The sequence below is a fragment of the Coturnix japonica genome, chromosome 23, assembly GCF_001577835.2.
Source record: "Coturnix japonica isolate 7356 chromosome 23, Coturnix japonica 2.1, whole genome shotgun sequence".
Classification (NCBI taxonomy): Eukaryota; Metazoa; Chordata; class Aves; order Galliformes; family Phasianidae; genus Coturnix; species Coturnix japonica.
Genome location: NC_029538.1, coordinates 4644115 through 4669987, shown reverse-complemented (window position 1 = coordinate 4669987; position 25873 = coordinate 4644115). Strand labels below are relative to the sequence as shown.

The window sequence follows — 25873 nt, the reverse complement described above, 5'->3', positions numbered from 1 at the left end:
GCGCTGGGCGGCTGCGGAGGCAGGACCGTGCTGACATCACGCGGGGAGGCGGTGTGGGGAAGGGAGAGCAAGGGAGGCTGCAGAGGGAACAGAGCTGCATCCGAGTGGGCTCCGGGCAAGGTAAGAGACCCCAGGGGAGCAGGGTAGGGGGGGTTCTACGAGCGGCTGCAGGCTCAGAACCTGCTTTGGCATCCTTCTGGCTAACATGCTGATGTGGAGGGTGTTCCTGGGCAGCAGCAGCATTATACAATGCTCTGACAATCTGGTACAGCAGGACTAGGCTTTTAGGGACCCGGTCAGAGCCTGACTGCCTGGTGCAAAGCTGCAAATGCATCTCCCCCAGGATATCAGTGTGTCACTCCCTGCTGGGAAAGGCCGGGCATACCTAAAGCTCCAGGACTGTGCAGCAGCCCTAATCCCTTTGGAGGAGGGGAGTGGAGTTCCCTCTTTGGATTATGGTACAAACCTTTGAAGAAATGAATGAGAAGTTTGGAGACCCAGTCTACCTGCATCAATCTAATAGGAGGCTGTAAGCAGAGCTTGTGCGTTGGAGCCAAGCCCAGCAGTGAGCATTTGGGATGGGTATCCTAAGCTACATGACTCAAGCAGTCTCAGGACTTACCCAGCCCATGCAGGAAGCAGTTGTTCCAGGAAAGGCAGCCTGGTACACGTTTATTGCTGGGAGTTCTCTGGATGTGGATCCTGGGAATCCACAGACCTTGGAGGCAAAAACCGAAGCCCTTGAAATGCTTTGGATGTCATGTTGTCTTTTAGCGTAACCGTTGCATAAGGGGATCCAATCTGTTAGCAGAGGGAACGAGGGGTGACGGTCACCTCTGTGCCCTGCAGCATCCTAGTGGTACCTACGCATTCGATTGGCCCAGGGGAATTTCGTCTGTTCCTACTCCCAAAGCTTGGCTTGTTTGTTAATGCCCGGAAAAGCTGATGTTGCAACAGCTCTGATTCTGTAGCAGAGGAGTGTGTGGACTCCACACCAACATAGAGGATGGGCTGGGCACATCTTTGCCCATCAAGACCCACAATGTGTATCTGACTAAGCAAAGAACTTCTAGGCTTAAAGCCCATTGCTGGCAGCCCCCTGCAGGTATCGCAGACCAGTGGGGAGGAGAGGCACAGAGCAGAACTTCAAGTGGAGCTGAGGCAACTTTTGTCATTTTGTTGTCTGCTTTTTTTACATCAAAGATCCGGGAGGAGCCAATGCCCATCACAGCCATTTCACTGAGAAAAGTTCCATGCTTCCTATGTTTGTGGTATCACAACAAGACTCGTCATTTAAGGAGCTGGGGAGAGCAGTGGGGCCATGGAGAAATGCAGTCAGGGATGTCTGAGTGTACGTGAGAAAGCAGAATTGTAAAAGGGAGCATAAATACGCCTTCATTAGGGAAGGCTGTTGTTGCAAGATGCACCACCTTCCCCCACACAGATGCTGGGTCTGTATGGAGCATTTGGGAGTGGCCCAAGTTGGCCAAACTGCTGCTTATTTTATGGTAACGCTGCAAAAAGCAACAGCTTGTGCTGCTGTGTGGGATTTCTGCAGCAGTGCTGTGCTGTGCCCCACACACACAGAGGCTTTTAGCAGAGTGAGGAGAGGTGGCAGGGCTGTCACCCAGGTGGCTGCACAGTCAGCTGTGCTGCATACGTCTGTCGTGGGCAGGGAGGGGAGGAGAGGCTCTGGCAGCAGCTCCTGCCAGCTTCCAGTGCTGCACAGGGCAGCTGGGGTAGGAGGGAGCTGGCTCTGGGTGGCCCCAAGCATTCCCAAATGAGACTCTGCCTGTCCTGGTTGCAGCTTGCAAAGGGTTAACTCTGCTTTCCTGCAGCTCCAGTCCCTGAGGTATCTGCTGGCCATGCAGAACTGCAAACACAGCCAGGGCTGCTTCTAGGTTGTGCTTCATCTTGATTTTTTCATAGATATCCAAAACACAGTGGGGGAACGGCAGCAGAACGACCTGCAAGCAGAACACCCCAGTCGACCCTCCAAGTCCTTGACCTTCCCCACTGTTCCTCCTGCTCACTCAATAACTTGCTTACACTGCAAAGGGGATGATCATATGAATATTACACAGCCCAGCATCTGCACATCAGCTGAAGCAGCTGAGTGTCTCCAGTGTGCTCTGAGAGCCTCCATGCGATGTCTCTCCCACAGCTGTTCTCTATTATGTGGGGGTTTGTCCCCTACTGTGAGGGCAATAGGCACAAGACCTATTTGTGGCATTTCTTGTGCCCTTCATAAGGGAGGCAGAAGGGCAGATTTTTCCACCCCCCTAGAATGCAGTAGGTGGATGCACTGGGAGCTTGTGCTCTGCTGGCTGTGAGCACCCAGCCCAAAACAAATGTCCCTGTGAGAAAACAGGGCTGTGGACCTGCAAGGCTCTGCAGAGGGCTGGGGCACTGGGAGAAGCTGCCCTTGTGCCAGGGTCCAGAGAGGGCCCCAGGAGCTGAGCCAGGTCCTGTTGGACGTTCTAATCCTTCCTGTTCCAGTCTCTCTTGGCCATGACTCCACTGCAGAGAATGTTTTCCTGCTCCTTTGGCAGGAGCACACACAGACGCCTGCCCTGTGTTTGCCTTCACCCTTACCCAGTGCCTGCAAGCACCAGGAGGGCAGTTGTGCACCCAGGACAGCAGGTCGGTGTGTTCCCAGTGCTGCCCTGGGGTCCCCTCTGTCATCTCCCTAAACCTGGGGTGGAATTTCCCTCTGCTGAGGCTGCTGTTTGTTTAATAGCTGAGGTTACTTGAGTAATCAATAGTTCCCTGTTTCTTACTGGAAATATTATCCCTTTGGCTAAAGCAGCATTTCTAACATCTTATAAACCTGGCCTTAACTCTCATCTCTGGGGGGGAACCAAGATGTACCCTCCTGAACTTACACAGGACTCTGCTCCTTTTTTAGTTACTGCCAGCAGCTTTTTTCCTTGTTTTTTCAATCTACCTGGTAGAGGCTGGAAGCACACAGAGAAACCACCGAGGTCGTCTGATTCCTGTCAGTCTCAGCCCCTCTCTTGGTTCTGCTCCAAGAGCTCATTTTCTCTGCTTGCTTCTCCAAGAAAGGTGATGAGGACAGAGTCAATGGGATTCGTGTGGCCATGCACATTGCTGATACAAATCCCAGCCCACAGGCTCCAGGAGAACTTGGCTCCGCTGCTGCCAGGAGAAGAAAAGCTTCGTGTCATACAGCAGGCCCAGTGCAGGGCAGGACCAGGGCTGCAAGACAAGGTGTCCATAGCAAGGCCACATGGCTGTGAATAACATTTCCTTGCAAACACTCAAAGACCCTGGAGCTGGATTTCCACTGGCTCCATCCCAGGCCCTGAATGGCTGGACAGTAGTTCTGAGCTGCAGTTTCCACTGACTGAAGGTGACCACAGTTTGTTCTGCCACTGGGACAACAGAAACACCCTTACTGTGCACTGTTAGCATCTCCACATGCCTCCACTATTTCCAAACCAAACGAGGTCACAAAGACCCAAGAGAATCCCACTTCCCCTCTTCACTGGAACTCTTCTTTCTGCCTCACGTATGCCTTTGTTGCCATCTCTCGCATGCCAAATGCAGGAACAAACACTGGGGTTTGGCAGGGCTCGAAGCCTTGGCTTCTCAGATGGGAAAGAGGCATTCTTGGTCCATAGCCCAGAGACAGGGTTTTGCTCCCTGTCCACTGCCAGGTTCTCCAGCTGCAGTTTTGGTGCTCATCCCGTGCTGAGAGCACTGTTCCTACATGTTGGGACTGGGCAGCACCCCTGGGTGCTGGGCTGTGAATCCGGGGGGAGTGGGGCAGAAAGCTAGTTTGCTTAAACACTAGGTATAGCAACCCACAGATGAGATCAGCCCTGGAGAGGGAAGAGGGCTTCTCATGGTAGCAGAGAAATAGGGCCAGGAACAGAGAGGGGGAAAAGAGGAATTTCATGGCTACATTACATGTGGGCTCTGCTTGAAGAGAAGTTAGAGGGAATGGGCTTGTGGTTGTGGCATCAGACCAGGAGAAGGAAGAGGTGGCTCAGTGGTAAACCCCAGTAGAACAAACCCTACCCGCTGTTCCATGACAGCCCTGGAAAAGGGGATGCTCATTCCTTGTTCCTGCTTGTAACAACATAACATAATGGAAAGCACAGCAGTGAAGTCCTGGGCTGCAGCAAGGGAGGACTTGCTCAAATGTAACAGTCATGGACCTTGGCCCTGCTTTCCCACCTGGTGCTCCGTTACTGTTTCAGGCTGTGACTTTGCATATCCCCTACACTGCTATAGCTTCCCTCTCCCCTGTCCATCTTGTTCCATATGCTCCAGGGCCATAGTATGATGGTACACAGGACTGCTGGGAGAGCAGTTCCAGTCTGAGCCAGGCTATAAAGCAGCCAAACCAGGCTGAGGAAAGATCATATCTGAGACAAGAGAATTCTGACTGAGCCAGTTTTCAGTGAGGAGCTCCTACATTTCCCACCTGGTTAGTGCTGGCTCAGCCCTCTGGAAAATCACACGCATTTTCCTTGCTGCTGGGCCAGCGGTCTGGGAGCACCACGCTGCTCTCCCCATCCTGGCAGCCAGAGGGACCAGAATCGACTCCTTTCCCCTTTTCACAGCTGTTGCTGGTTATGAAAATGGGAACATTCCCCAGCCAGTTCTCAGCAGGAACTGCCCCTTTCCAGGGCTGACCACAAGGGCTGTTTCTTCCTCCTCTCCTCACATCTCAGGGAAAATTTCTGCCTCTGGTGTTGACTGAAATGAAAAGTTGGTGAATTCAGAAGGAAATTCTGCTTCATTCAGGAAGAGAAAAACCTTTGGAACCGCTCTGAGAATTTCTGAGTACGAGAATTGGCTTGGAAATATCCTGGTGGTTTTATAACCTTTAATAACATCTGTACTTCTGTACCCAGATAAGGGTCATCACATCATTCTGAGATGTGAAATTAGGTGATATTATCCCCATAGAGAAACCAGGGAAGAATTTTCTTCCTGTCCTTCCCCATCCTCTTGTGATTGTCATTGCTCAGCTTCTGCAAAGCAAAGGCATTACCCAAGGCCAGCATAGCACAGCCTGGAGTATGGAGCAGAGCACAGGGCCTGTTCCCATGAAGTTTGAAAATAAGCTCTACAGTGTGACACTTCTGGAGGTGGCAAATGGTTTGAGAACGTTACCTCAGACAGAGCAGTGAGACATGGCAATGCTGAAGGGGCTCCAGATAAGGACTGGTCGTGCTGATAGGAGTTGTGTTGGAAGTTTCCCTAAGGCTTTTCTCTTCCCAGATGTCAACTGGTGCTTCATGGCATCAGGCCTAAAAGTCCTTTGAAGCCAAGCAGCTCCAAGACAAACCCCAGCCACCACCTGGCCATGGCAGCAGGTCCCTGGCACTCAATTCACTGGGGTCTTCTCCCATTAGAAGGTCACTGAAAGCTCTGGATTATACCCAGGCAGCATGGATACTGTAACATGCAAGCCCTGAAACTGCAGCGCCTGCTCCACTACACAGCAAAATAGGTCGTGCATCAGCAAATGAAAAAGGACAGATGGTGTCTGCTAATACAGCTTAGTTTATGGCCTGCAGGATTAACTCACTAACTGTCATGCCTGCAGAAGATAGGAAATGGGTGGGTTGGGTGGAGGAAACACAGCGTGCCCAACCCTACCTGTTTGTAAGGTGCACGAGCTGGAAAGGATGTCAGATGCTGTGAGGTTTTAAGATGCTGCCAAAGCGCTGCCAGCACAGCATCTCTTCTGGGGCACTAATGCCTCGTACCAAGCTCTTCTGTCCAGCCCCAGGTCCCACACTACTACTGCAAAGGTCAGCTCTGTAAAGAGAAAGATGCTGAGCCATGCAGGCGTCCCCAGCAGAGACAGGGACACCAGCTGCAGTCTGTGCACCAACAGCCACTCTGCAGGAGTGAGCCGCAGCTTCCTGCCCTGTGCCACCTGGGGGACAGTCTCCAGCTCAGCCTTTTGAACTCCCGAGCACCCCGTGTCTGCAGGAGTGAGACAGAAAGCCGAGGCAGAAGCCTCAGGTCTTTTCAGTGCTTTCTATGTGACACACTGTTCTCCTTTCCTGGAAATCAGGCCAGTGCCTCACTCTGTGCTCATTGCAGAAGACAAGCTCTGTGCCAGCACCGTCACTTCTCTGCATCTGCTGTCTGAGGGCAAAACAAACCCGTCCCCATTTCCCCACAATGGTTCTACTGAAGGTTTCACCCTGAACTTCGCTATGTCAGCTGTGGCCAGGTCTGCTCAAACCCTGCAAGATGCTGAGCTCCCCAAAACATCGCTGCCATCACAAGGAGGGGATCCCGAGGACTCCAGCCCCGCTGTGTCTCTTGCTCTCCCCAAGTGTCACTGACAGGTGGCTGCCACCCGCGGCCAGAGGTGTTTGTCACCCCCACTGTCTCCTAACCACAACCAGCTGTCACAGGCACTGGGGTTTTCTCCACTGACTAATTTGCCTGTGTTTATGCCAACACCAAACACGTAATTGTCTGTTTAACAGCTCGGGTGAGGAGGGAGTCTGGCTGCTTCCTTGTATCGAAGGGATCAGACCAGCACTGATGGCAGCACCCTGCTGCCTAAACCTTCCCAGTTATAAATCCCGTATCATTAGGGACAGCAGGTCACCAGGGAGAGTGAATTGAGAGCAGTGATCATTGTCACTTCTATCACCAAACTGTACAGAGGGTGTGCAGGACAGCAGATATATAAGCAAATCAGAACAGCCTGTGCTTTTATAAGAAAAGGAAATGCTTTTGTAGAGGTGAGAAGCATATCAGATTACTATTATAAGCAGTTGCTTAACGCTCCGTACCTTTACGTCATTACTGAAGCAGACATTTATCTCTACGTCCTTGCTCGGGTTCTCCTTTTGGTGTGTGTGTATCTGCAGCAGGGTCGGGCCTGTGGCCCATTTGGCTGAGACCTGGGCAGGCAGGATGCTGAGCCACGCGGGCACTGACCCTCCAGGTTGTTCCCCCTCAGATCCCCCCACCTTCCACCTCTTCTATTGGCTGCTGACAAGACTTGCCACGTGTGTAGGTGGCTCCCAAGCTGGCAGGATGATTCCCTGCACCCCCCACCTCTTCTCATAAGCATTCAGGACTCCGAGGAGGGGGAGCACAGCGTTCCTCTGTCTGCAATCCTGTTCTGCCAGAGCTGTGCGATGCTTTCACAGTGTTCCATGTGGCAACTCCCTCCTGGGATCTCACATGATAGCATCTTCCATGGAAAGTCACAGCAGGGAGTGGAAGATTGTCGTGCAGTATGTGTGGGTGTTACAGGAGAGCGGAGTAGGATGAGGAGATGGAGGGGAGAGGGGGTGTAACCATACAGCAAAGCAGAATCCTATTGAAAGAGCCTTGAATTCCTGAGCTCAAGGCTCCCCTCTCCTGTCTTTTGCTCTTCATTTAAAAGAATGTCAGTCCTTGTCAGTCCTGCAGAGAACAAGGGAATCAAGCAGAACCATCTCTTTGTTTCCTGAGCACGTCTCATGGGACCACAGGAGGCAAACAGAACATGAACTAACGAGATCAGTCCAGACAGTGTGTGCAGTGGCAACACTGGGGAGAGCCCTCCCCAGCCACTGTTGTTTTCCCCAGAGAGAAATAAACGTCTGTTAATGGCATCTCCATCTGAGAAATGATCAGAGTGCACTGCCATTACAAACCAGTGGCTCCCCAGGGCTGCACAGAAAGTGACCCCAGTGAACTTCAGCTCTTGGATACGCAGCTGTTACCTCATGTACACAAAGCATCCCCCATTGCAGATCTCAAAGCTCTCAGAGTGAGAACCTTCCACAACTCACAGCAGCCAGTCCTGCGCTGCACAATGCAGAGCTGGGACTCATAGCAGAGGAATATGGGATGCTCACATGCTGCTGGAGCAATGGCACAGGGAGCCAGGACGGGGTCACCACTGAGCTTTAAACTCCCTTTGAGCTGCATGGTCCAACTCCCTCACAGCTTTTACTTGGTGCTGAGCCTATGGCAGCCTCTCAGGTTCATTTGTATTGATGTACCTCAGTGCTCCTAGAACCCTTTAGGAGCCCTGGCTGTGCCACTGAAGCAGGGCCAAAGGTCTCAGCCTGCCCAGAAACCAGAGCTGAGTCATTCCAGAGTTTTCCTGTTCAGCAACGAGGAAGAACTCCCCAGTTCAAGCTCCTGGTGGAAAGCCACTCCCCTCCTTTCCCATCTCATCCCACACGTGGCCATTTTGGAAGGCAGCAACATGAGCTGGATTTCCTCTGAACTCCATCTGCTCTGAAATGTAGCCGGTGACCCACAAATAACTGCGTGTTCATTTGGGGAAAGGGGGAGAAACTCTGAGAAGCCTCGTGTACTTCCAGAGAACTCTGCTGCAGGGAGGGACTCACACATCAGTGCCAAAACGACCTGGAGGTTCCAGGCAGATTGAACTCGGTGTGTCCTGCAGAACAGTGACAGGAGCCACAGGCAGTTATTCCCCAGGCAGTTATTCCCCAGATATCTGAGTAACCAGGAAAGGGGGTGGGGGCAGGCGAAGGAGACGTGGTAGAAGCAGGAGTTTCTGTTTCCCCAGCAGCAAAACCGAGCTGATGCTCGTCAGCCAGGGCCCCACTGCAGTAACATTCCCAGCCACAGCACACCCCGTGCCCTCCATGCAAATACTCCCAGTCTGAGAGCAGTTTCACAAGCCCTTCTCGGCAGCCAGTCTCTGCTTTCACTCTCTGAATTACAGAGGGGAGTTTTCATTACATCACCGGGGTTCTTCCTCCCCGAGGCCTGTGTCAGAGCAGCCACTTTTCTCTGTAGGGGTTTTCAGGCTGTGGGCGGCCGATGCAGTTCCCTGGAAGGCAGCTCTGTGCCCCTGAGATGGGCTGGATGCAGCTCAGCCCATAGCCCCAGCTGGGCAGTGCAGCACTCGTTGGCTGCAGCCAGTGCTGAGATGCGGCGCTCCCTGTGCTGATACTGGAAGCCTCCCTGGGGGATACAGCATTTCAGGCAGCTGTAAAAGCTGCCCGTGACAAATCCTGCTCTGAAGTAGCAGGGTTGGAAGTCAGCAGCATTCCAGCTTTCTGCCAGCGTAAGCAAGAACAAATTTGCCTATCAGAGCCGGGATTCGTTCACTGAAGCGTTTGAATTCTCTCCCTTTGTTGTTGTTTGTTTATATTTGAAAATGTCCCAAGTTAAGCAGTCAGGCTGATGCCTCCCCGCAGCTCACAGCTCATCTCACCTCCCTCCCAATCCGGTGCTGTTCCCATCTCTCCCAGCAGCCCTCCTCCATGTGCTCTGAGATTTAAATCTCAGTTTGAATCAAAACAAACTACCGGCTTCAAACTGCCCCCTCCCGAGGAACGTGCTCCTGGCCAGGGCTTTGGAAACTCCACGCTGAAGCATCTCAGCCACACACAGGACTTGTTTTCAGGCAGATGGTGCCCCCAGACAGTGGCAGTTAGAAGCCCACATCCACAGCCGTGCAAGGACTGGCAAAAGAGCTGCACAGCACAGGAGCAGGGGAGGCAGAGGATGATGCCGAAGTCAGCGTGAGCCCCTCGGATCTCCCCCTCCACCTCCCAGTCCCACAGTACTTCGTATAAGGGAATGAGGAATCATTTCTGCCCTGTCAGCACATCACGAGCTGCTGCCTTTCCCAGGGACTCCAGATGGTTCTGCTCTCTGTGGCTGCATTACTGGTAATTCAGGCCCGCCTCACATGAGCTTTAGAGATGAAACCTTCCCACAATTAGTTACAGTCTGCTCTTGTGCTGCAGCGGACGCAGGGCTGAGCTGTCAGCGCTGCCTGGGAGCCCCATCCCACACACAGGCCCTGCCCAGGTTCTCTATTTTGGTCAGGAGTGTGATTTTTTCAAGTGAAATCGTCATACCAAGACAGTCTGAGCCGCAGATGGGTGGTGACAGCCATTTGAAAGCATCTCATGCCCTAGCTCGGAACTGAGCTGATTTCATCATCTGGATTTACACCGCTGTAACACTCCTCCTTCTCTGGCCTTTCCCACCAGTGAAAGGGGAGAGGATCCTTTCACACATCAGGGCCCTGCATCAGATCACAGCATCGCCACCCCTCCACACAGGGTGGTAACAGGAGCTGGCAGCACAGCAGGGAAGCTCAGTAACTCACACTGCTCTGGGGCAAAACGCTTCCCAGACACCCCTGCGATATCACAGCCTCAATTGGAGAAGAACTGCTCGGCTCTCTTCCTAAATGATCTTGCTAGTAACAGAGTTCTTGATCCCCATTTAGCAGAGTTTAGCACTCTGAGGCCAGTCCCAAACGTGGTCCAAAGCTTTTCAGCTGGGCCAAAGGCACATGGATTGTGGCTGGAATGAGGTGAGGGAGGGCTGACAGACAGCAATGGGGAATGACTTGGATGCAGCAGGCAGAACTACAAGGGAAGGTGTACGGCAGGCACAGAACTAACAGAAACATCACAGAAAGTGATGGAGAGCTGCAGGGGCAGCAGGAGGGAAGGAAGCTTCACACGTGAGCTCACGCAGGTGATTTAGTCCCTCTGTGCCAACATTCATCCTTCTATCAAGCAGAGAAGCATCGTTGTTATCTCTGCAGCACAGGCAGCCTCGTGCTCTGCCAAAGCCCAGGTGCTTCCAGCAGCGCGAGCTGGGCTCGCTCAGCCTTGTTCTGCTGCCAGGCGATGGAAGGGGCCGATGCAGCAGGGAGGGAGCCCGGTGACAACTGCGAGCGATGGGCTCTGCCGAGGGGAACGATTCCGGCCTCACGTCCCCGGCACAAGGGGCAGCTCCTGCCGTGGGGTTACCGGCCCGTGGAGGTGAGGGGGGGTCTGCAGCTCTGTGTGTGCAGGGAGCCCTGGGGGGGTTGGAGCATCCCCGGCCCCGGCGCAGGGCGGCACAGGGACAGCCCCGGCGGGAGGGAGGGCTCGGGGGGGTCTCTGTGCGCACCGACCCCTTCTACGGACCCCTAACCCTAACCATAACCCTAACTCTAACCCCCACCCACACGGCGCAGCCTCGCCGCCCGCCCGGGCAGCCCCGCGGTCCGAGATGCCCCATCCGGACCGCACAGCCGGCGCTGCAGGGCGGGCATCGGGCCGCGGTGCCGGTAACGTCGGGGACCATCCCGCACCCCGAGGGGCTCCGCAACCGCCCCCCGCCCCGCGCTGCCCGCAACTAAAATGGCGGCGGCGGCGGCTTCGCCCCGTGCTGGGCGGTGCGGGCGGGGGGCGGTGCGGGGCGGGCGGGGCGTGTCTCGCTCACGTTCCGGTGCCGCTGTCGTTGCAGCCCGTCGGGACGCACCGTCCGGCTCCCGCCGCTCCCGGATCGTTGGCCGCTCGTTGATACCGTCGCCCGGCAACCGCCGCCATGGGCTCCGAGCGGGACTCCGAGTCGCCGCGCTCCTCGTCCATCCACTCGGCCGCCGCCAAGTGCCCGAAGCCCGGTCGCCGCCGCCGTCTGTCCTTCCAGAGCGTCTTCTCCGCCGCCGCCGCCTCCGCCGCTGGCGGCCGCCGCCGCGCTAAAGCCGACCCGCCGCCCGCCGACCCGCCGCCGCCCCCCGCCGCTCCTCCGGCCCCTCCGCCCCCTCCGCCGCCCCCTCCTCCGCCGCCGCCCCCCGAAGAAGCTCCGGTGCCGGTGCCGGTGTCGGCGGAGGGGAGCGGCGAGGAGGAGCTGGAGTGTCCGCTGTGCCTCGTGCGGCAGCCGGCCGAGAACGCGCCGCGCCTGCTGTCGTGCCCGCACCGGTCGTGCGGGGCCTGTCTGCGGCAATACCTGCGGATCGAGATCACCGAGTCCCGCGTCAACATCTGCTGCCCCGAGTGCAGCGAGCGCCTCAACCCCGCCGACATCCGCCGGCTGCTCCGCGACTCCCCGCACCTCGTGGCCAAGTACGAGGAGTTCATGCTGCGCCGCTGCCTCGCCGCCGATCCCGACTGCCGCTGGTGCCCGGCGCCCGACTGCGGGTGAGTGCGGGGAGGGGGCGCCGCCTCCGGGGGGGGCGGCCGGGACAGCTCGGAACGGGGCCCCTGTTCCTATAGGGGCTGCCGCCGCCACGGCTCGGGGAGGGTCCCCTGTCCCTTCCCATCCTGAGGCCCCAATACAACCTGCACTAATGGGACCTGCTGCCCTGGTTGGGTGCCGGCTCCCCGGGCAGCTCTGCCCCGTGCTGTGCTGTGGGAAGCCCTCATTGCGGGCTCTCTTTGCGTGTCAGGCAGCAGCCTGTGCAGAGGAGCCGATAGACCTGGGGTACCAAGACATCACACCGTGCTCAACACCAGGATTTGGCCTTGGGGACTGTGGAAATGCAGACTAGTGGGGATCCTCGCCGTGGGACGTGGAGGGGCTTTAACTGAGATGCAGTTTCCTTCATTTAAAAGAAAGCTTTCGTTTTCTGCACAAATGGGAAGCACGGAGTTTCCCCGCCGCGTGTATCGCAGCAGCTCAGGGCACTGTGCGCCTTCCTGGGGAGGAAGAAGCTGTGAACGGTCCCTGTTTCCCAGCAAGGATGACTGCATGGCACAGAGCAGTGATGTTGACTCATTATCCGTTGCCCAAGTGAGGAAATATCTGTCTGTCCAGAAGTCAGCCCGCCCAGACTGGGTGACTGCACTTATCGCTGCGCCGCTTTCATTTTCTCTTCTCTTTTCCTTTGAACAAACTCTGTCGGGTTTCTATTTACGCTTAAGGCAAAGCTGCCCAGGAAAGGCCTTTGTTCAGGGAACTCAGAGCAGAGCTGCAAAGTTCAGCCGAAATGGGGAGAGGTGCAGCCCCGGGCGGTGCTGCATGAAAGGAAAGTCTGACCCGGCAGCGGGGATGGAAAGTGGTGGGAGGGCTGTGAAGATTTAATCACTGCGCTGTCATCGCCGTCCAGTCCCGTGCAAACCAGTTGGTCTGTCCCAGGCCATTGCAGGGCTCTGAGCTTGTTTCTTCAAAGAGCAGCTGTGCTGGGATGTGCAGGAATCCCAGGTGCTGAGTGTTTGGTGGTGCCGGGGCAGGGTGGGCTGTGCAGGCTGAGCACCACGAGTGTCCCACCTCGCAGTGATGGAGCAAACCCAGCTCCTGAGTTCAGCTCTTTGTGTGACATTTGTCTGCTCTGTGCTTGGAAGGATCCAGCCCAGAGTGGTGTCAGCTCTGTGAGAGGGCCCAGGAACAGCCTGGCTGTGGGCTGGGGCAGATGGGTGTCATTCAGCTCAACCCAGGAGCCCATTAGTGAGGGGAGCAGTGCTGGGCATCCTGCAAACCACCCGGCTGTGCCCTCTGCACTTGGACAAAGGCTGCTGGAATCAGCCTCCGGCAGCAGGAGGGTTTAATCACTGGATTCGTGTGTCCCACCCAGTGCCTTCCATCGTGCTTATGTCAGAGCCGGGCTATGAATTATTTACTGTGGGCTTTCCCACCGTAGTGCTGGCACTGCACCCGTCCCCAGCAGCAACGTGGGCACACAGCACTGCTGGGCAGGACGCTGCTGCCCGCTGCCGAGCTGCGCTGTGGGCAGTGGGAGCTGCCATCCCTGTGCCCGCAGCATCCTGTGCCTGCACACCTACTGCAGTCTTTCGTAAACGGAAGAGCTGTGCTGAGCAGGAGGAGGGGAGCCGACACAACACCGAGCGTGTTGCCATGGAAATGCTGGGCAATGGATGCACCATCAGTCACAATACACATAATTTTCTATATTTGCAGCGTTTCCCCCCTCCCTGCTACAATCGGGCGGCAGTGGAGAACAACAGAACCTTTAAGCCCACTGAGCTGCGTGGGCTGAGCAATGTGAATGGGCTGAGGATGCTGCGGGACTCGGGTTCCCTGGGAGCAGAGTGTGGCTGTGACCGACAGGGCAGCCCTGGCTGCTGGGGTCTCAGAAGGGCACTGGGTGTCAGGTTCCCCTGAGCCAGAAAGCGTCCATTTAACAAGGCAGGTCAGGTGGGATGGATGTGTCAGCGCCGCATCCTGCGTGGGAGCTCCTTTCTCACTGACCTTGACTTTGGAGCCATTCTTCCTTTCTCTCATAGAGAAAGCTATGTAGGTTTCAGGCTTGTGGGCTTGTTCTTGCTGTTTGTTATTTCAGTTCCAGGAATGAAATGTAAACACGGAGGATTTTCATTTCTTGTGGGAGTACATAGAAAAACCCTAAATCTCTTATGAGGAGTCAGCCCAGAGCATGAAGTTGCTCCATGTATTGTGGGCTGCTCCGTGTCACAGGGCAGTGTCTGTTGGCGGTGGCACAGTGAGGATGCTCGGTGGGATTCTCCCCAAAGCCACACGGGAGGGCTCAGGGTCAGCACCCCACACTGCCCCCATCCCACCTCCCCCAGGCTGGGCTGATGCAAAGCCCACCAGCCTCCAGCCCCGCGCTCTGCCCAGCAGTGTTGTTGCTCTGGCAATTCTATCGTACCCCAGCATGAAGAAGTTGCTCCAACTCCCACGGGATGTGAATCATTGTGGTATGACACATTCGGTGGTTCTCACGCTGCAGCCTCTGAAAAGAAGCAACAAAACTTGAGCTGTACGAGTTCTAAATATAAAACCCTAAACGGGAGCTGTTCTCCTCTGACCAAAATGCTGAGGATGGTTGGCACCCAGTGCTGGAAGCCCACATCCCATAGGGTGGAGGTCAGCTCCACGCAGTGATCTATGTGCAGCCTTGTTGGAGGAATGTTGTGGTGCTGTTGGAAGGGGCTGATGCTCCATCTCCCTGCCTGCCCCCATTCTGTTGGTTTTACACCAGTTTGGGCTTAATCCAGAAGCAGGATCATTATTGTCTGTGCAGTCCTAGAACTGCTCCTGGCACAACTTCAGCCCTCCAGGCCGTACCCACCCTCACTCCCTGCTGTCCTACAGCTGCTGAGCTGCAGAGAGGAGCATCAGAGCCCAGAGCAGCAGAGAGGACAGGCAGGGTGAGCATCGATCGGGGGAATCGACAGTGAGAGCTGCCAGTGCTCACTGAGGAGAGGACTCAATATTGCAAGCTGTCTGTGTGAAGGAAGTTGCCTCAAGTAACCCAATTAGCAGCTCTTAATTTCAGGCTCTGCAGTGCGAGGCGCAGGACTGGAGAGCAAGAGCGTGTCAGGAGCACAGGGTGGTGCAGCACCTGCAGTGAGAGCCCTGCAGAACCCGGGCAGCACCGATGGTCTCAGGGCTGTGCTGGGCAGCTCTGCTGTTCTCTGACTGTCCACACCTTCCTCCCCAGCTATGCGGTTATTGCCTACGGCTGCGCCAGCTGCCCCAAGCTGACCTGTGAGCGGGATGGCTGCCAGACAGAGTTCTGCTACCACTGCAAGCAGATATGGCACCCCAACCAGACGTGCGACATGGCCCGGCAGCAGCGAGCGCAGACGCTCCGGGTGCGCACCAAGCACACGTCGGGGCTCAGCTACGGGCAGGAGTCTGGGCCAGGTAGGGGTTCATGTATCTGGGGTCACTCTGGGCTGTGAGGTGGGGGTAGGGAGCTCCTGTGGGGCTGTAATGTGATGGAAAGCACAGCAACAGGAGCAGAGCAGCACAATCCTAGGCTGCAGCAAGCGAGGATTTGCTCAAATGCAACAGCCATGAGCACAGTGATATGGGAAGGAAGCTGCAGCCCCAGCCCCTCCAGCTGCTCCCAAAGGCCAGGGCAGGGGCCTCCATGCCTTGCTGCTCCAGTTGCTCTGCTGCTCTTGGCCCATGAATCACCTTTGTGGAGCAATTTAATAATGGCTCTGACCTACCCTGTTGTCCTGGCTAGCACAGAGCAGGTATGACTTGTTCCCAGCACTGAAGCGTGCTCTGAAGCACATCCCATGCAAGGCCAGAGAGAGCTGTTATAGGGGCTGTTGCTTTCAGACCTTTGTGTCCAGGCAGATCGCTTTGGCGGGCGCTGTCTCATCACTGTTACCTTCTCAGTGTAAAGAGAAACCAAGGACACAACCAACTGGTTGTACCATCCCCACCCTCAGTGCTACCAAAGTTGATCTGAAAGCAAAGGCTCCATGTGTTACAAGGAAACCCCCCGTGCTCACACTGCTCCATGGCCTCCTTCCCCTGCAGCGGACGACATCAAGCCGTGCCCGCGCTGCAGCGCGTACATCATCAAGATGAACGATGGGAGCTGCAACCACATGACATGCGCCGTGTGCGGCTGCGAGTTCTGCTGGCTGTGCATGAAGGAGATCTCCGACCTGCATTACCTCAGGTGCTTTGCCTTCAGTGTTGTCCACTCACTCCTTGAGCTTTGGGTCTGTTTCTGTGGGAGTTGGCTTAGGGTTTCTCAGGGATCGCTCAAGTTTTAATGTGTTTTCTTCCTTCCATTAAGCCCCTCTGGCTGTACATTTTGGGGCAAAAAGCCATGGAGTCGCAAGAAGAAGATTCTCTGGCAGCTGGGCACGCTGATCGGCGCTCCTGTGGGCATCTCCCTCATTGCTGGCATTGCCATTCCTGCCATGGTCATTGGCATCCCTGTCTATGTTGGGAGAAAGGTAAGGATGGCAAAGCAAGCGGTGGGAGCAGAGGGATCCGAGCTCGGGGCGTTCTCCATGTTCTGTGCTCAAGGCATCTGAGCAGCAATTAGGGCTCTTGGGGAGGGTGGGTCTCTTCATAGAACCCAAATTCAGTTATCTTTTCTGAGCCCTGTCTTATCTCCTGGGCTTTGTGTGGGGAGAGGAGGCAGCGGCTGATGGCTGAATCCCCTGAGATGTCACACTGTGCCCCACCCCAGGCTGGGAGGAGGAACCCTTTTGGCACACCCCATGGCGGGGGCTCATAGTGTCTCCTGGTGTCTGCATTCTCACCTGGTGCCTGTCCTTCCCTCAGATCCACAGCAGATATGAAGGGAAGAAAACCTCCAAGCACAAGAGGAATTTGGCCATTACTGGAGGGGTCACCTTGTCTGTCATTGCCTCTCCAGTCATCGCTGCTGTCAGTGTAGGTAGGTGGGCACTGCATGGTTCCCTTCTTGCATGAGCATGGCTGGAAGTCGCAACCCAGAGAGTCTGCCCAGCAGAGCTCAGCCTTCAGCTCCTCTTCACTCTGCAGGTATCGGGGTCCCCATCATGCTGGCTTATGTCTACGGTGTCGTGCCCATCTCGCTGTGCCGTGGTGGGGGCTGCGGGGTCAGCACTGCCAATGGGAAGGGCGTGAAGATCGAGTTTGATGAAGATGATGGACCAATCACAGGTAGTGTGACAAGGGGGAGGGGAAGGGGCAAAGCGGGACCCTCTCACTGACTCTTGTATTGAGGTGAGGGGGGACTGGATAACTCCCAGATCTGAACATCAGCCTACTTCGGTTTAGCTAGGAGGAGATAGAATTATAGAATCATAGCATGGCTTGGGTTGGAAGGGACCTTAAAGATCATCCAGTCCCAACCCCTGCCCTGGGCTGGCTGCCCCCAGCTCAGGCTGCCCAGGGCCCATCTGTGGCCTTGGGCACCTCCAGGGATGGGGCACCCACAGCTCTGGGCTCCACCAATGCCTTGTTGTCCTCTGAGTGAAGAATTTCCCTGACTCCCTGCTGTTCCTCCCCACAGTGGCTGATGCCTGGCGAGCCCTGAAGAACCCCAGCATTGGCGAAAGCAGCATCGAGGGGCTGACCAGTGTGCTGAGCACCAGTGGGAGCCCCACGGATGGGCTCAGTGTGATGCAGAGCAACTACAGTGAGACAGCCAGCTTTGCAGCGCTGTCGGGCGGCACGTTGAGCGGCGGTGTGCTCTCAGGAGGCAAAGGGAAATACAGCAGGTGAATGGGGCAGGAGAAGGGGCTGGAGTTCCCAGGGCTGTGCTGGCTGAGCAGCTTTATGTGGGGTTCTGCTTTCCAAGTTGGGAGGTTACACCACGGTTTTACATGATGGTTTACTTCTCAGCTTGACTGCTGAGTAATTGGAGATGTGTTGATATGGCAGCCAAGATAGAGCCATGGCTCAGTGCTGCTTCTGTGGAAAGCTGTTCTTCTCAGGAATTACATGAGTCATGGATACAAACACTGCTTCAACTTTGCCATGGGAAACTAAATGGATTTCAGTAAATGGAGCCAAAAATTAAACTAAACGGGGGGATCCATCGGTGTTGAACACCGCTATGCCAACCTGGGCCAGCACTGAGCCCTTTGCTGACCTGTCACAGAAACATAGAATGGTTTGGGTTGGAGAGGACCTTAAAGACCATCCAGCTCCAACCACCACTGTGGGCTGGGTGCCCCCCAGCAGCTCAGACTGCGCAGGGCTCCATCCAACCTGGCCTTGAACACCTCCAGGGTTGGGGCGCCCACATCATCCACCTCATGGCACACAGAGAATGTTTGGTGCCCCCTGGGGACCACCTGAGGCATTTCTGAGCAACCCTCTCCCTTCCCGCAGGCTGGAGGTGCAGGCAGACGTCCAGAAGGAGATTTTCCCCAAGGACTCTGTCAGCCTGGGGGCCATCAGTGACAACGCCAGCACACGGGCCATGGCCGGTTCCATCATCAGCTCCTACAACCCGCAGGACAGGTGTGTGCTGTGGGTGTCCTGGAAATGTCTGCTCTGCAGGGGGTGGTGGGGTGCAGCAGGCTGCTCCCTGGTGGCTGCTGGCTGCATTGGTGCTGTGCCGGCACTGGAATGGAAGCACAAACCTCCTGCGCTGCGGTGCCCGTGGATGCCCTGGGCTGCAGCAGAAGTGATGCAGGGGTGCTTGTTTCTGCAGGGAGTGCAATAACATGGAGATCCAGGTGGACATCGAGGCCAAACCGAGCCACTACCAGCTGGCCAGCGGCAGCAGCACAGAGGACTCACTGCACGTCCACACCCAAATGGCAGAGAATGAGGAAGAGGAGGAGGAGGAGGACGGGGAGGAGGATGAGGAAGAGGAGGACGGTGAGCAGGAGCAGACGTGCAAACACCAAAGCTGTGAGCAAAAGGACTGCGTTGCCAGCAAAACCTGGGACATCACCCTGGCACAGCCTGAGAGCATACGGAGCGACCTGGAGAGCTCAGACAGCCAGTCAGACGACGTGCCCGACCTCACCTCGGACGAGTGCGGCTCCCCCCGCTCCCACAGCGCGGCCCCCTGCCCGCAGACCCCCAGTGCCAGAGGTGCTGAGAGCCCAAGTGCCCACCTGAGCCACTGTGCCCACGCCGAGGGCTGCAGGCTGGACGAGATGGTCACGCTGGAGTGCATCGAAGCCCGGGTGTGAGGTGCCCTCGTGCCCTAAAGCACACTGCTGTCATTGCATCTGCTGGGGCAGGGCTGTGTCTGTGGCTTCTCACAGCCCCCCCCTCGCCTCGGGGAGCTGCTGTTTCTTACACAACAAAAAAAGAAAACGGAAAATGCCCCCCCAACCCCCGCCCTCTTTTTGTTTTAATTTATTGGTTCAGGCTCTGTGAGGTGTGTACGAGTGTAAATATGTACGTGTGTCTGTACGTCTGCCATCGTCCGAAGGACCATTTGAATAAAGACTCTGGTTGTCCTTCGCCTCGCATCCAGCCCATCCTTTGTGCAGTCCACCCTGTGGTGCCTTTGGGTGCCTGTAAGCACCACCACAGGTTGGGCAGAAAGCCTGGTTCTGGAGATACAGGTTCAGCCTGTATCACCTCCTCGAGGGGCAGCAGTTTGCACACCAGGCTGCCCCTGCACTGCCTCGTCCATCCAGGGTGGCACATCCCCGGGGCTGTCCCCATCACCCGGCATTATCCAGCTGCAGTGTTCAGCCCCTCTCCTCCCCAGACCACCGTGATCCCAGCAGCAACCAACGGGTCTTCATCTTCCTCATCATTGGGCTCCTCACCTTCATCAGCAGAGCCCTCACCCATGGCCCCATGCTCTGCTCCCTGCAGTGTTCTGCCCTCACCTCTCAGTGCTCCTCTGCTCCCACCTGCAGCTCTATGTGTCATGTTGGCCATCCTGCTCTGTGTCCCCCTGCTGGGTGGGGGCAGGGTTTGTCCACCCAAAGCTCTCCATCCCCAGGTCTCCTTGCAGCCCCCTCCCACAGGACCCATCCCCATCCCAGTGCCCACCCCCCAGCACGGCGCAGCCATGGGGCAGCACTAAGCACTGGATGCTGCTCACTGCTGCCCAGGATGTGAGCCCATCACTGTTGCCCTGGTACTGCTGCAAGGGAGGTTGGATTCGGAGCTTATAGGAAAGCCTTTCCCCGCTGCTGACTGCACTGACACACACTTTATTTTGCAGGTATTAAAAGACTGAAAGCACAGCCCCTTCCCATGGACCCATGTATGCTCTGGCTGTGGGGAGGGGGCTGGTGTGGCAGTGTCTGCATGCTGGGGGGTGCTGGGGGGGCTGTGTTCATCCCCTTGGCCGTGTCCCTGTGCCAATCAGAGGAGCAGCAGTGGCTCTGCCATGCTGCACCACACCCCTGGTGCTCTGCCCATGGGGACATGGAGGTGGGGACAGCAGGGACGAGTAGTGGTGGCAGGAGGGGGCGGTGGGGGCTGTGGGGACCGTGGTGGGGCTCAGAGCTGCCCGGCACCGCTGGGGTCACACTGCAGCAGGCGCACGATGGATGGATCGCTCTTGGCACCTTTGATGAACTCCTCCAGAGACAGTTTGCCTGCGGGGAGACACAGCTCAGTGCAGCAGCTTCCACCCCACCCAGGAACACGGGGCCACGGGGACCGGAGACCTCCTGGGGACACCCCCAACCCACCAGCTGCCCGGGGTGAGCCCCCATGTGTGACCAGCAGCACTGTGTGCACCCCGAGCCCCTCACTGCCAGGGCTCCCCCCGACCGCGCAGCATTTAATCAGTGAGCACACAGCTCCCTCTAAGACCCCCGGATTTAACCATGAGACCTTTCCCTTAATCCCCTCCTTCCCCTCTCATTTACCATCATTATTAGTATCCATCTGTCGGAAGATTTTTTCCGTTCTTTTCTCCGGAGTCGATTCATCTTCTGGCATATTCATGACGGAGGAGACCATTTTGTAGATGGCCTGGGAAAAGGACGCAGGGATGGGGACAAGGCTGATGGGGACAGAGCTCACTGCCACCGACCCGAGGATGGGGACAGAGGGCTCCCTTTGCCAGGGCCGGTCCCAGATAGGGCAGCAGCCACCTTGCAGGAGGTGGATGGGAGCTGCTCCTGCAGTGCCCGGTGAGATGTCACCAAATCAGCCTCATCGCTCCTTCTCTGACACTGCTGCCACCAGGCTGGGCTCTGGGCAAAGGGGATGCACAGGAAAGGCCACCACAGCCCCCAGGACCACGGAGGGCACCACGTACCTGCACGATCTCCAGCATCTCCTCCCTGCTGATGTAGCCGTTGCCATCCAGGTCGTACATGCTGAATGCCCACTTCAGCTTCTGCTCCAGCTTCCCGCGGGAGGTGACGCTCAGTGCAATGATGAACTCTCGGAAGTCGATGGTGCCGTCGCCGTTGGTGTCGAAGGTGCGGAAGACGTGCTCAGCAAACTTGGAGGCATCACCATATGGGAAGAAGTTGGCGTAGATCTTCTTGAACTCCTCCACGTTGAGGATGCCCGAGGGACAGTCCTTCAGGAAGCCTTTATACCAGCCCTGCAGCTCCAGGTCGGAGAACTCGGTGTTTTCCCGCAGGTCCTGGAGCATCTCGGGGCGCAGTTTGCTGTTCTGCTTCCCCATGCTGCTGGGCACGCCGACCCCAAGGGAAGAGCGCCTGGCCCTGCTCGGGTCCCTGAGTGCTACAGAAATGGGGAGGGATGGGGCAGCGCTCCCTGGCAGCCCCCAGGCGCCCACACGGAGGTGTGAACCGCTGCTGATCCCTCCATCCCGCTGTCCCCTCTGAGCCTCTGGTGGCAGCCCCAGGGACAACGCAACGCAGCGCCAGCCCCCGCCCTTTGGGTAATACGCCCTTATGGGTCATTTGCATAATATACTGGGTGATATATAGGTGGCATCAGGAAGGCAGAGCAGAGCTGAGGAGGGGATTCAGCCCGGTGAAGGGCTCCGGTGCAGATCTGAATGGATCTGGGTCAGCTCCCTCAGGGGGGGGGTTATTTTTGGTGCCTCCACTGTCTCCGTTTGTGTTTGGTGCCTCCGGACAGCTCTGCAGCTCCGGGGAGAGCCGGGGGCCACAGTGCCCCCTTTCAGCCATAGCCCCCTCCCTGCACCAGAGTGCCCAGTGGGGACCCCAGTGAGGGCTGGGAGGGGCGGGGGTGTCTGCAGTGCCCAGAGTACCACTGCCCCAACCCCCTTCCATTGAGATAAAGGTGCACAGGATTCCCTGTGACAAAAAGAGCCCCATAGGGACTCCCTCCAAGGACTACGGGACCCCCAGCCCCTCTCCATCTCCTCTACTGTGCAACGTTGCAGCTCAGCATCAGAGCTTTGTGCAGAGAGTCTCTGAAAATGGGCACAGCTGGGGAGAAGGACGGAGGGGACCCCCAGGGAAGATACATCTGGGGCAGGAGGGATCCACAGGGAACTCCCCCCAGGGAGGGGACTACAGGGACCCCCCCTCCAAGGGATGGTGCCCCCGCGGTGGGACGCACCGGGGGACACCCGCAGGAAGGTGCCGCGGGGTACGGGCGGACCGGGAAAGCCCCGGGGCGGGGGCTCTGCAGCCGCCGGCAAAGAGGGACGCACCCGCAGGGCTGAGGCTGATGCTGTCCCCGTTCCCCCCATCTCCCCCCGGTTTCCCCCGGTCCCGCCGCCCCCTACCTGCCCGGGGAAGAGCCTCCAATGCCGCCTCTGTGCGCCAACGGGGAGCGCCCTCCGGCTGTGCCCGCCGCAGCGCGGGGCTACGGGGCGGCACCGGCACCAGGGGGGGCGCGGGGGGGGCACGACGGGCACCGGCTGCAGTCAGCCCCCGCCCGGCCCGGGCTGCCCCACCCGCCTCGAAGCCCCGCACCCCCCTCAGGCACTGCCGAAGCCACAGCTTTGGGCTGCTCTTGCGAGGGCTGGCACTGGGCTGGGCTGGTGCTGGGAGCCCATCAGTGGCTCAGGTGCCTGCAGCCCCAGGTGGGCACTTTAATGTGGTCCTGGGGAGGTTTTCAAGGGCGTTTTTGGAAAAAAAACCCCACTCAGCTGTCACTCAGGGTGCAATTCTACTCCTTGGTGGATGGGATGGGGTTGCACAGCCCTCTCTTTGGGGCACCACTCTCTCCATCACCCCTCCCAGCACATCTGCCAACCCCCCCAATCCCCTCAGAAGGAGCTGCAGCTCCAGAACCCCAAAGAGATGGAGGAATTGGAGGCCAAGGGCAGCTCCCACCACCCTGCTGGCCCAAGAGGTGCCCAGCCAGGTGCTCTGGGGTTAAAAAGGGAACTTCTGGGTTGGGATCCAGGCACGTGTCAGGGGTCACCACTCAGAAGATAGAGCAAAGTGGCCTCCAGCAGCCACCCCTACACCAGGAAAAGGCACCCACAGAGCCAGCTGCTGCCCAGATGGAGCGACATCCCCACGGGTTTTCCTGCCTTCCTGCACTGCTCCATCAATTGGCAAAGCCTGGGATTGTTCCGAAACACCGTTGGGAGCAGATGGTAAGGGCAGATGGGAGGAAGAGGAACCCGTCTCTGAATTACACAAATAAATATGCATAAAGTGATTAAACCCACAGCCCTGACTCTGTTTTGGGGGTATGGGGAAGGGGCCAGGGGGGAGTTGGGGCTCCACTTCCCTGCAGTGGGACGCATCTGCCACCACGCGGGGACCTTGCAGGAAGAAGCAATTGCTGATAATAAAAGCAAAGTTGGTTTCTTAGTGTTTTTCTCTCCTTTTTAATAGCTGTGAGCACTGAGCTCAAGGGGTCTGTGGGATCAGCCTGGGCTGGTAACAAGGAAATGGTGGTGAAAGCAGCAGGACATGCAAGAAAGGTGAAAGGAAGGGACTAAAAGATAGGACTGGAAATGGGGCTTTGGTGTGAGCAGAAAGGTGAGGAAGATGGGGAAATATGGCTGTGGGATGTAAAGGCTCCCTGTGTGCTGGGTGCTGCTGGCAGCTCCCTGCAGGTGGGGGTGCCTTTTCCCCTCCAATAATCTTCATATCTATTTTAATCCCCCTCTGAATGAGTGACAGAGGGCACAACTGATGCAGGATGATTTGAAAGCATCCCATTTGACTCAAACCCGGCCCTAAAACCACCTAATCCCCCACACTGAAATGGATCACAGGAGGGAGAGGATAATGCGGGGTGCGGGTAGGACCACGCTGTACCATCAGACCCTCTGCAGTGTACAAGGTCCCTGGGCTGGGGGTCAATGGTCCCAACCCCTCCCCTCCATTCCCCATTCCTCCATCCCCAGCAGTCCCTGCTGTGTGCCCTGTGGGATGCTGTGAGGAAGAGCAGGCAGGACCCCATCATTGCTCGGCTGTATCCCCACACCCTGTTCAGCCCTGGAGGACGCGGTGAAGGTGAGCAAAGTGCGGGGTTGGGGCTGCAGGGATAGCTGAGGATTAAATACAAATGCCCAGATAATGAGGATCTTTGGTAAAAAGCCCATTTGTATAATTTAAATCTCTAATAGGCTTCCTGGAATACAAAGCCCTTTGTGATGCCCAATCTCATCTGGATCAGGAGCTGCTCGCTCACTAAATCTTGACTTAGAGCCATGGGGATGCAGGGACGTTTCATAACAGAGTGGCTTCATCCCATGTCTCCATGTCCCCATATCCCCACGTCCCCATCCCATATCCCCATATCCCCTTGTCCTGGTGCTGTCCCAGAGCACACAGCACTCACCTGGCCTGGACAGCTCGGGGGCTGCAGCACACGCCATGGCAGGGCCAGATGCAGCTGCCAACCCAGCGGGGTGAGGGGAGAGCACCGAGAGGGGCGCGGGCTTGGATCCATCCTTAACCCCCCACAGCTCCCACGGGACGGAGGTGTTCAACCACCAGTACCACCAACACCGCGACGACCACCACCAGAACAACCAGAACAACCAGAACCACCAGAACCACTAGAACCACCAGTACCACCAGTACCACCAGTACCACCAGTGCCACCGCCTCGCGTCCCTCGGGCTCCCTCTGGCGGTTCCTCGCCCCGCTCCGGGGCGGCTCGGGAGCTCCGGGTCCTGAGTGGCACCTCCGTGTGTTCGGGTGGGGATTTCACGCCCCGCTCCTCCGAGCCGCCGGTTCCCCGGCTCCTCCCCCGTGGCTAAGAACCGGCGGTCACGTGTGGGCGCGGGGCGGTTCCGGTACCGGGTACCGGCAGGTGGCAGCAAAGGCCCGTGGCGGTGCCCGGCGTGGCCCCGGGGCGCAGCTCCAGCCCCGGCGATGTGCTGAGCCCTTTGCCGGGCTGCAGCATCAGGAGGCGGGGGCTGCCCCATGCTCAGCATCCTCCGGGATGTGCACCCCGAGACGTGCAGCTCCCCATGGACGATGCCCCTCCGCTCTGCAGCGCCGCAGCCTGCAGCTCCTGTGGGCCCGAGATGGAGCAGAACAGGGATGGCCACATCCCCTGGTGTCCGTCTGGGGATGGAGATGGGACATGAGTGCGTTGTGTGCCTAAATGCTTAATTAGAGCTGTGACTTAATTGCTGCACTGAAGACATGATGAGTGTCGCGTGATTTGAATGTTGCAGCGCTGGGACTGGGGAGGCTGAGGAGGAAACAGAGCCATGGCAGCATGACAGAGCACCCCTAATTCCTCCCCGATGGTGGGAGGGGAGGGGGGACAAAGGGATAAAGCAGCGGAACCCACCAATGGTGGCAGATGTTGGAAGGAGCAAATGTTGTTCCTATATTTGGAAAGGGAGGGAAGGAAAAAACAGGGGACTGTGGCATTAGCAGCCTTCAGCTTCTGGAAAAATACCAGAACTCATCACAGCCCTCCTGCAGGAACCGGGCTGTGCTGGGTGAGGGGAACAGCTGGGGCTCACTGCTGGGATGGGACGGCTCCAGCAGGAGGATGTGGAGGGGAAAGCAGTGCTAACCATGTGCAGGGCAGGGAGATAGAGCTGTTCCTTTTCAGTCCCATAGGGATTATGCTTGGCATAACCATAGGGACCAAGTGGATGCTCCTGGAAGACCACCACCCGCTC

The 25873-nt window shown here is 57.1% G+C and overlaps 2 protein-coding genes across 3 annotated transcripts; one reads left to right on the top strand and one right to left on the bottom strand.

Moving 5' to 3' along the window:
- On the top strand, window positions 1-19362 carry RNF19B (ring finger protein 19B). Its single transcript, XM_015883553.2, has 10 exons — window positions 1-120; window positions 11239-11912; window positions 15134-15339; window positions 15970-16114; window positions 16235-16397; window positions 16732-16846; window positions 16954-17094; window positions 17447-17654; window positions 18271-18402; window positions 18596-19362. The coding sequence occupies exons 2-10, from the start codon at window positions 11320-11322 to the stop codon at window positions 19083-19085; spliced, it is 2193 nt and encodes a 730-aa protein (XP_015739039.1). The 5' UTR covers window positions 1-120; window positions 11239-11319; the 3' UTR covers window positions 19086-19362.
- A 687-nt stretch (window positions 19363-20049) lies between these two features.
- Window positions 20050-24722, bottom strand: HPCA (hippocalcin). Of its 2 annotated transcripts, none has more exons than XM_032449036.1 (4): window positions 24568-24722; window positions 21131-21567; window positions 20736-20841; window positions 20050-20459 (listed from the first exon to the last, which is right to left on the bottom strand). In XM_032449036.1, the coding sequence occupies exons 1-4, from the start codon at window positions 24602-24604 to the stop codon at window positions 20362-20364; spliced, it is 678 nt and encodes a 225-aa protein (XP_032304927.1). In that variant the 5' UTR covers window positions 24605-24722; the 3' UTR covers window positions 20050-20361. The 2 variants fall into 2 exon arrangements, with proteins under 2 accessions (XP_032304927.1, XP_015739211.1); XM_015883725.2 differs by lacking the exon at window positions 24568-24722 and adding an exon at window positions 22547-22654.
- Window positions 24723-25873: the final 1151 nt, after the last annotated feature.

Excerpts from the sequence above, each read along its gene's own strand:
- RNF19B (XM_015883553.2), top strand. The coding sequence starts at position 11,320 with ATGGGCTCCGAGCGGGACTCCGAGTCGCCGCGCTCCTCGTCCATCCAC. Across the intron at positions 16,847-16,953 it reads CATCGCTGCTGTCAGTGTAG|GTATCGGGGTCCCCATCATG; the intron begins GTAGGTGGGCAC and ends TTCACTCTGCAG. Across the intron at positions 18,403-18,595 it reads TCCTACAACCCGCAGGACAG|GGAGTGCAATAACATGGAGA; the intron begins GTGTGTGCTGTG and ends TTGTTTCTGCAG.
- HPCA (XM_032449036.1), bottom strand. The coding sequence starts at position 24,604 with ATGGCGTGTGCTGCAGCCCCCGAGCTGTCCAGGCCAG. Across the intron at positions 21,568-24,567 it reads CCCCGAGCTGTCCAGGCCAG|CACTCAGGGACCCGAGCAGG; the intron begins GTGAGTGCTGTG and ends CCATTTCTGTAG. Across the intron at positions 20,460-20,735 it reads GATGGATACTAATAATGATG|GCAAACTGTCTCTGGAGGAG; the intron begins GTAAATGAGAGG and ends GTCTCCCCGCAG.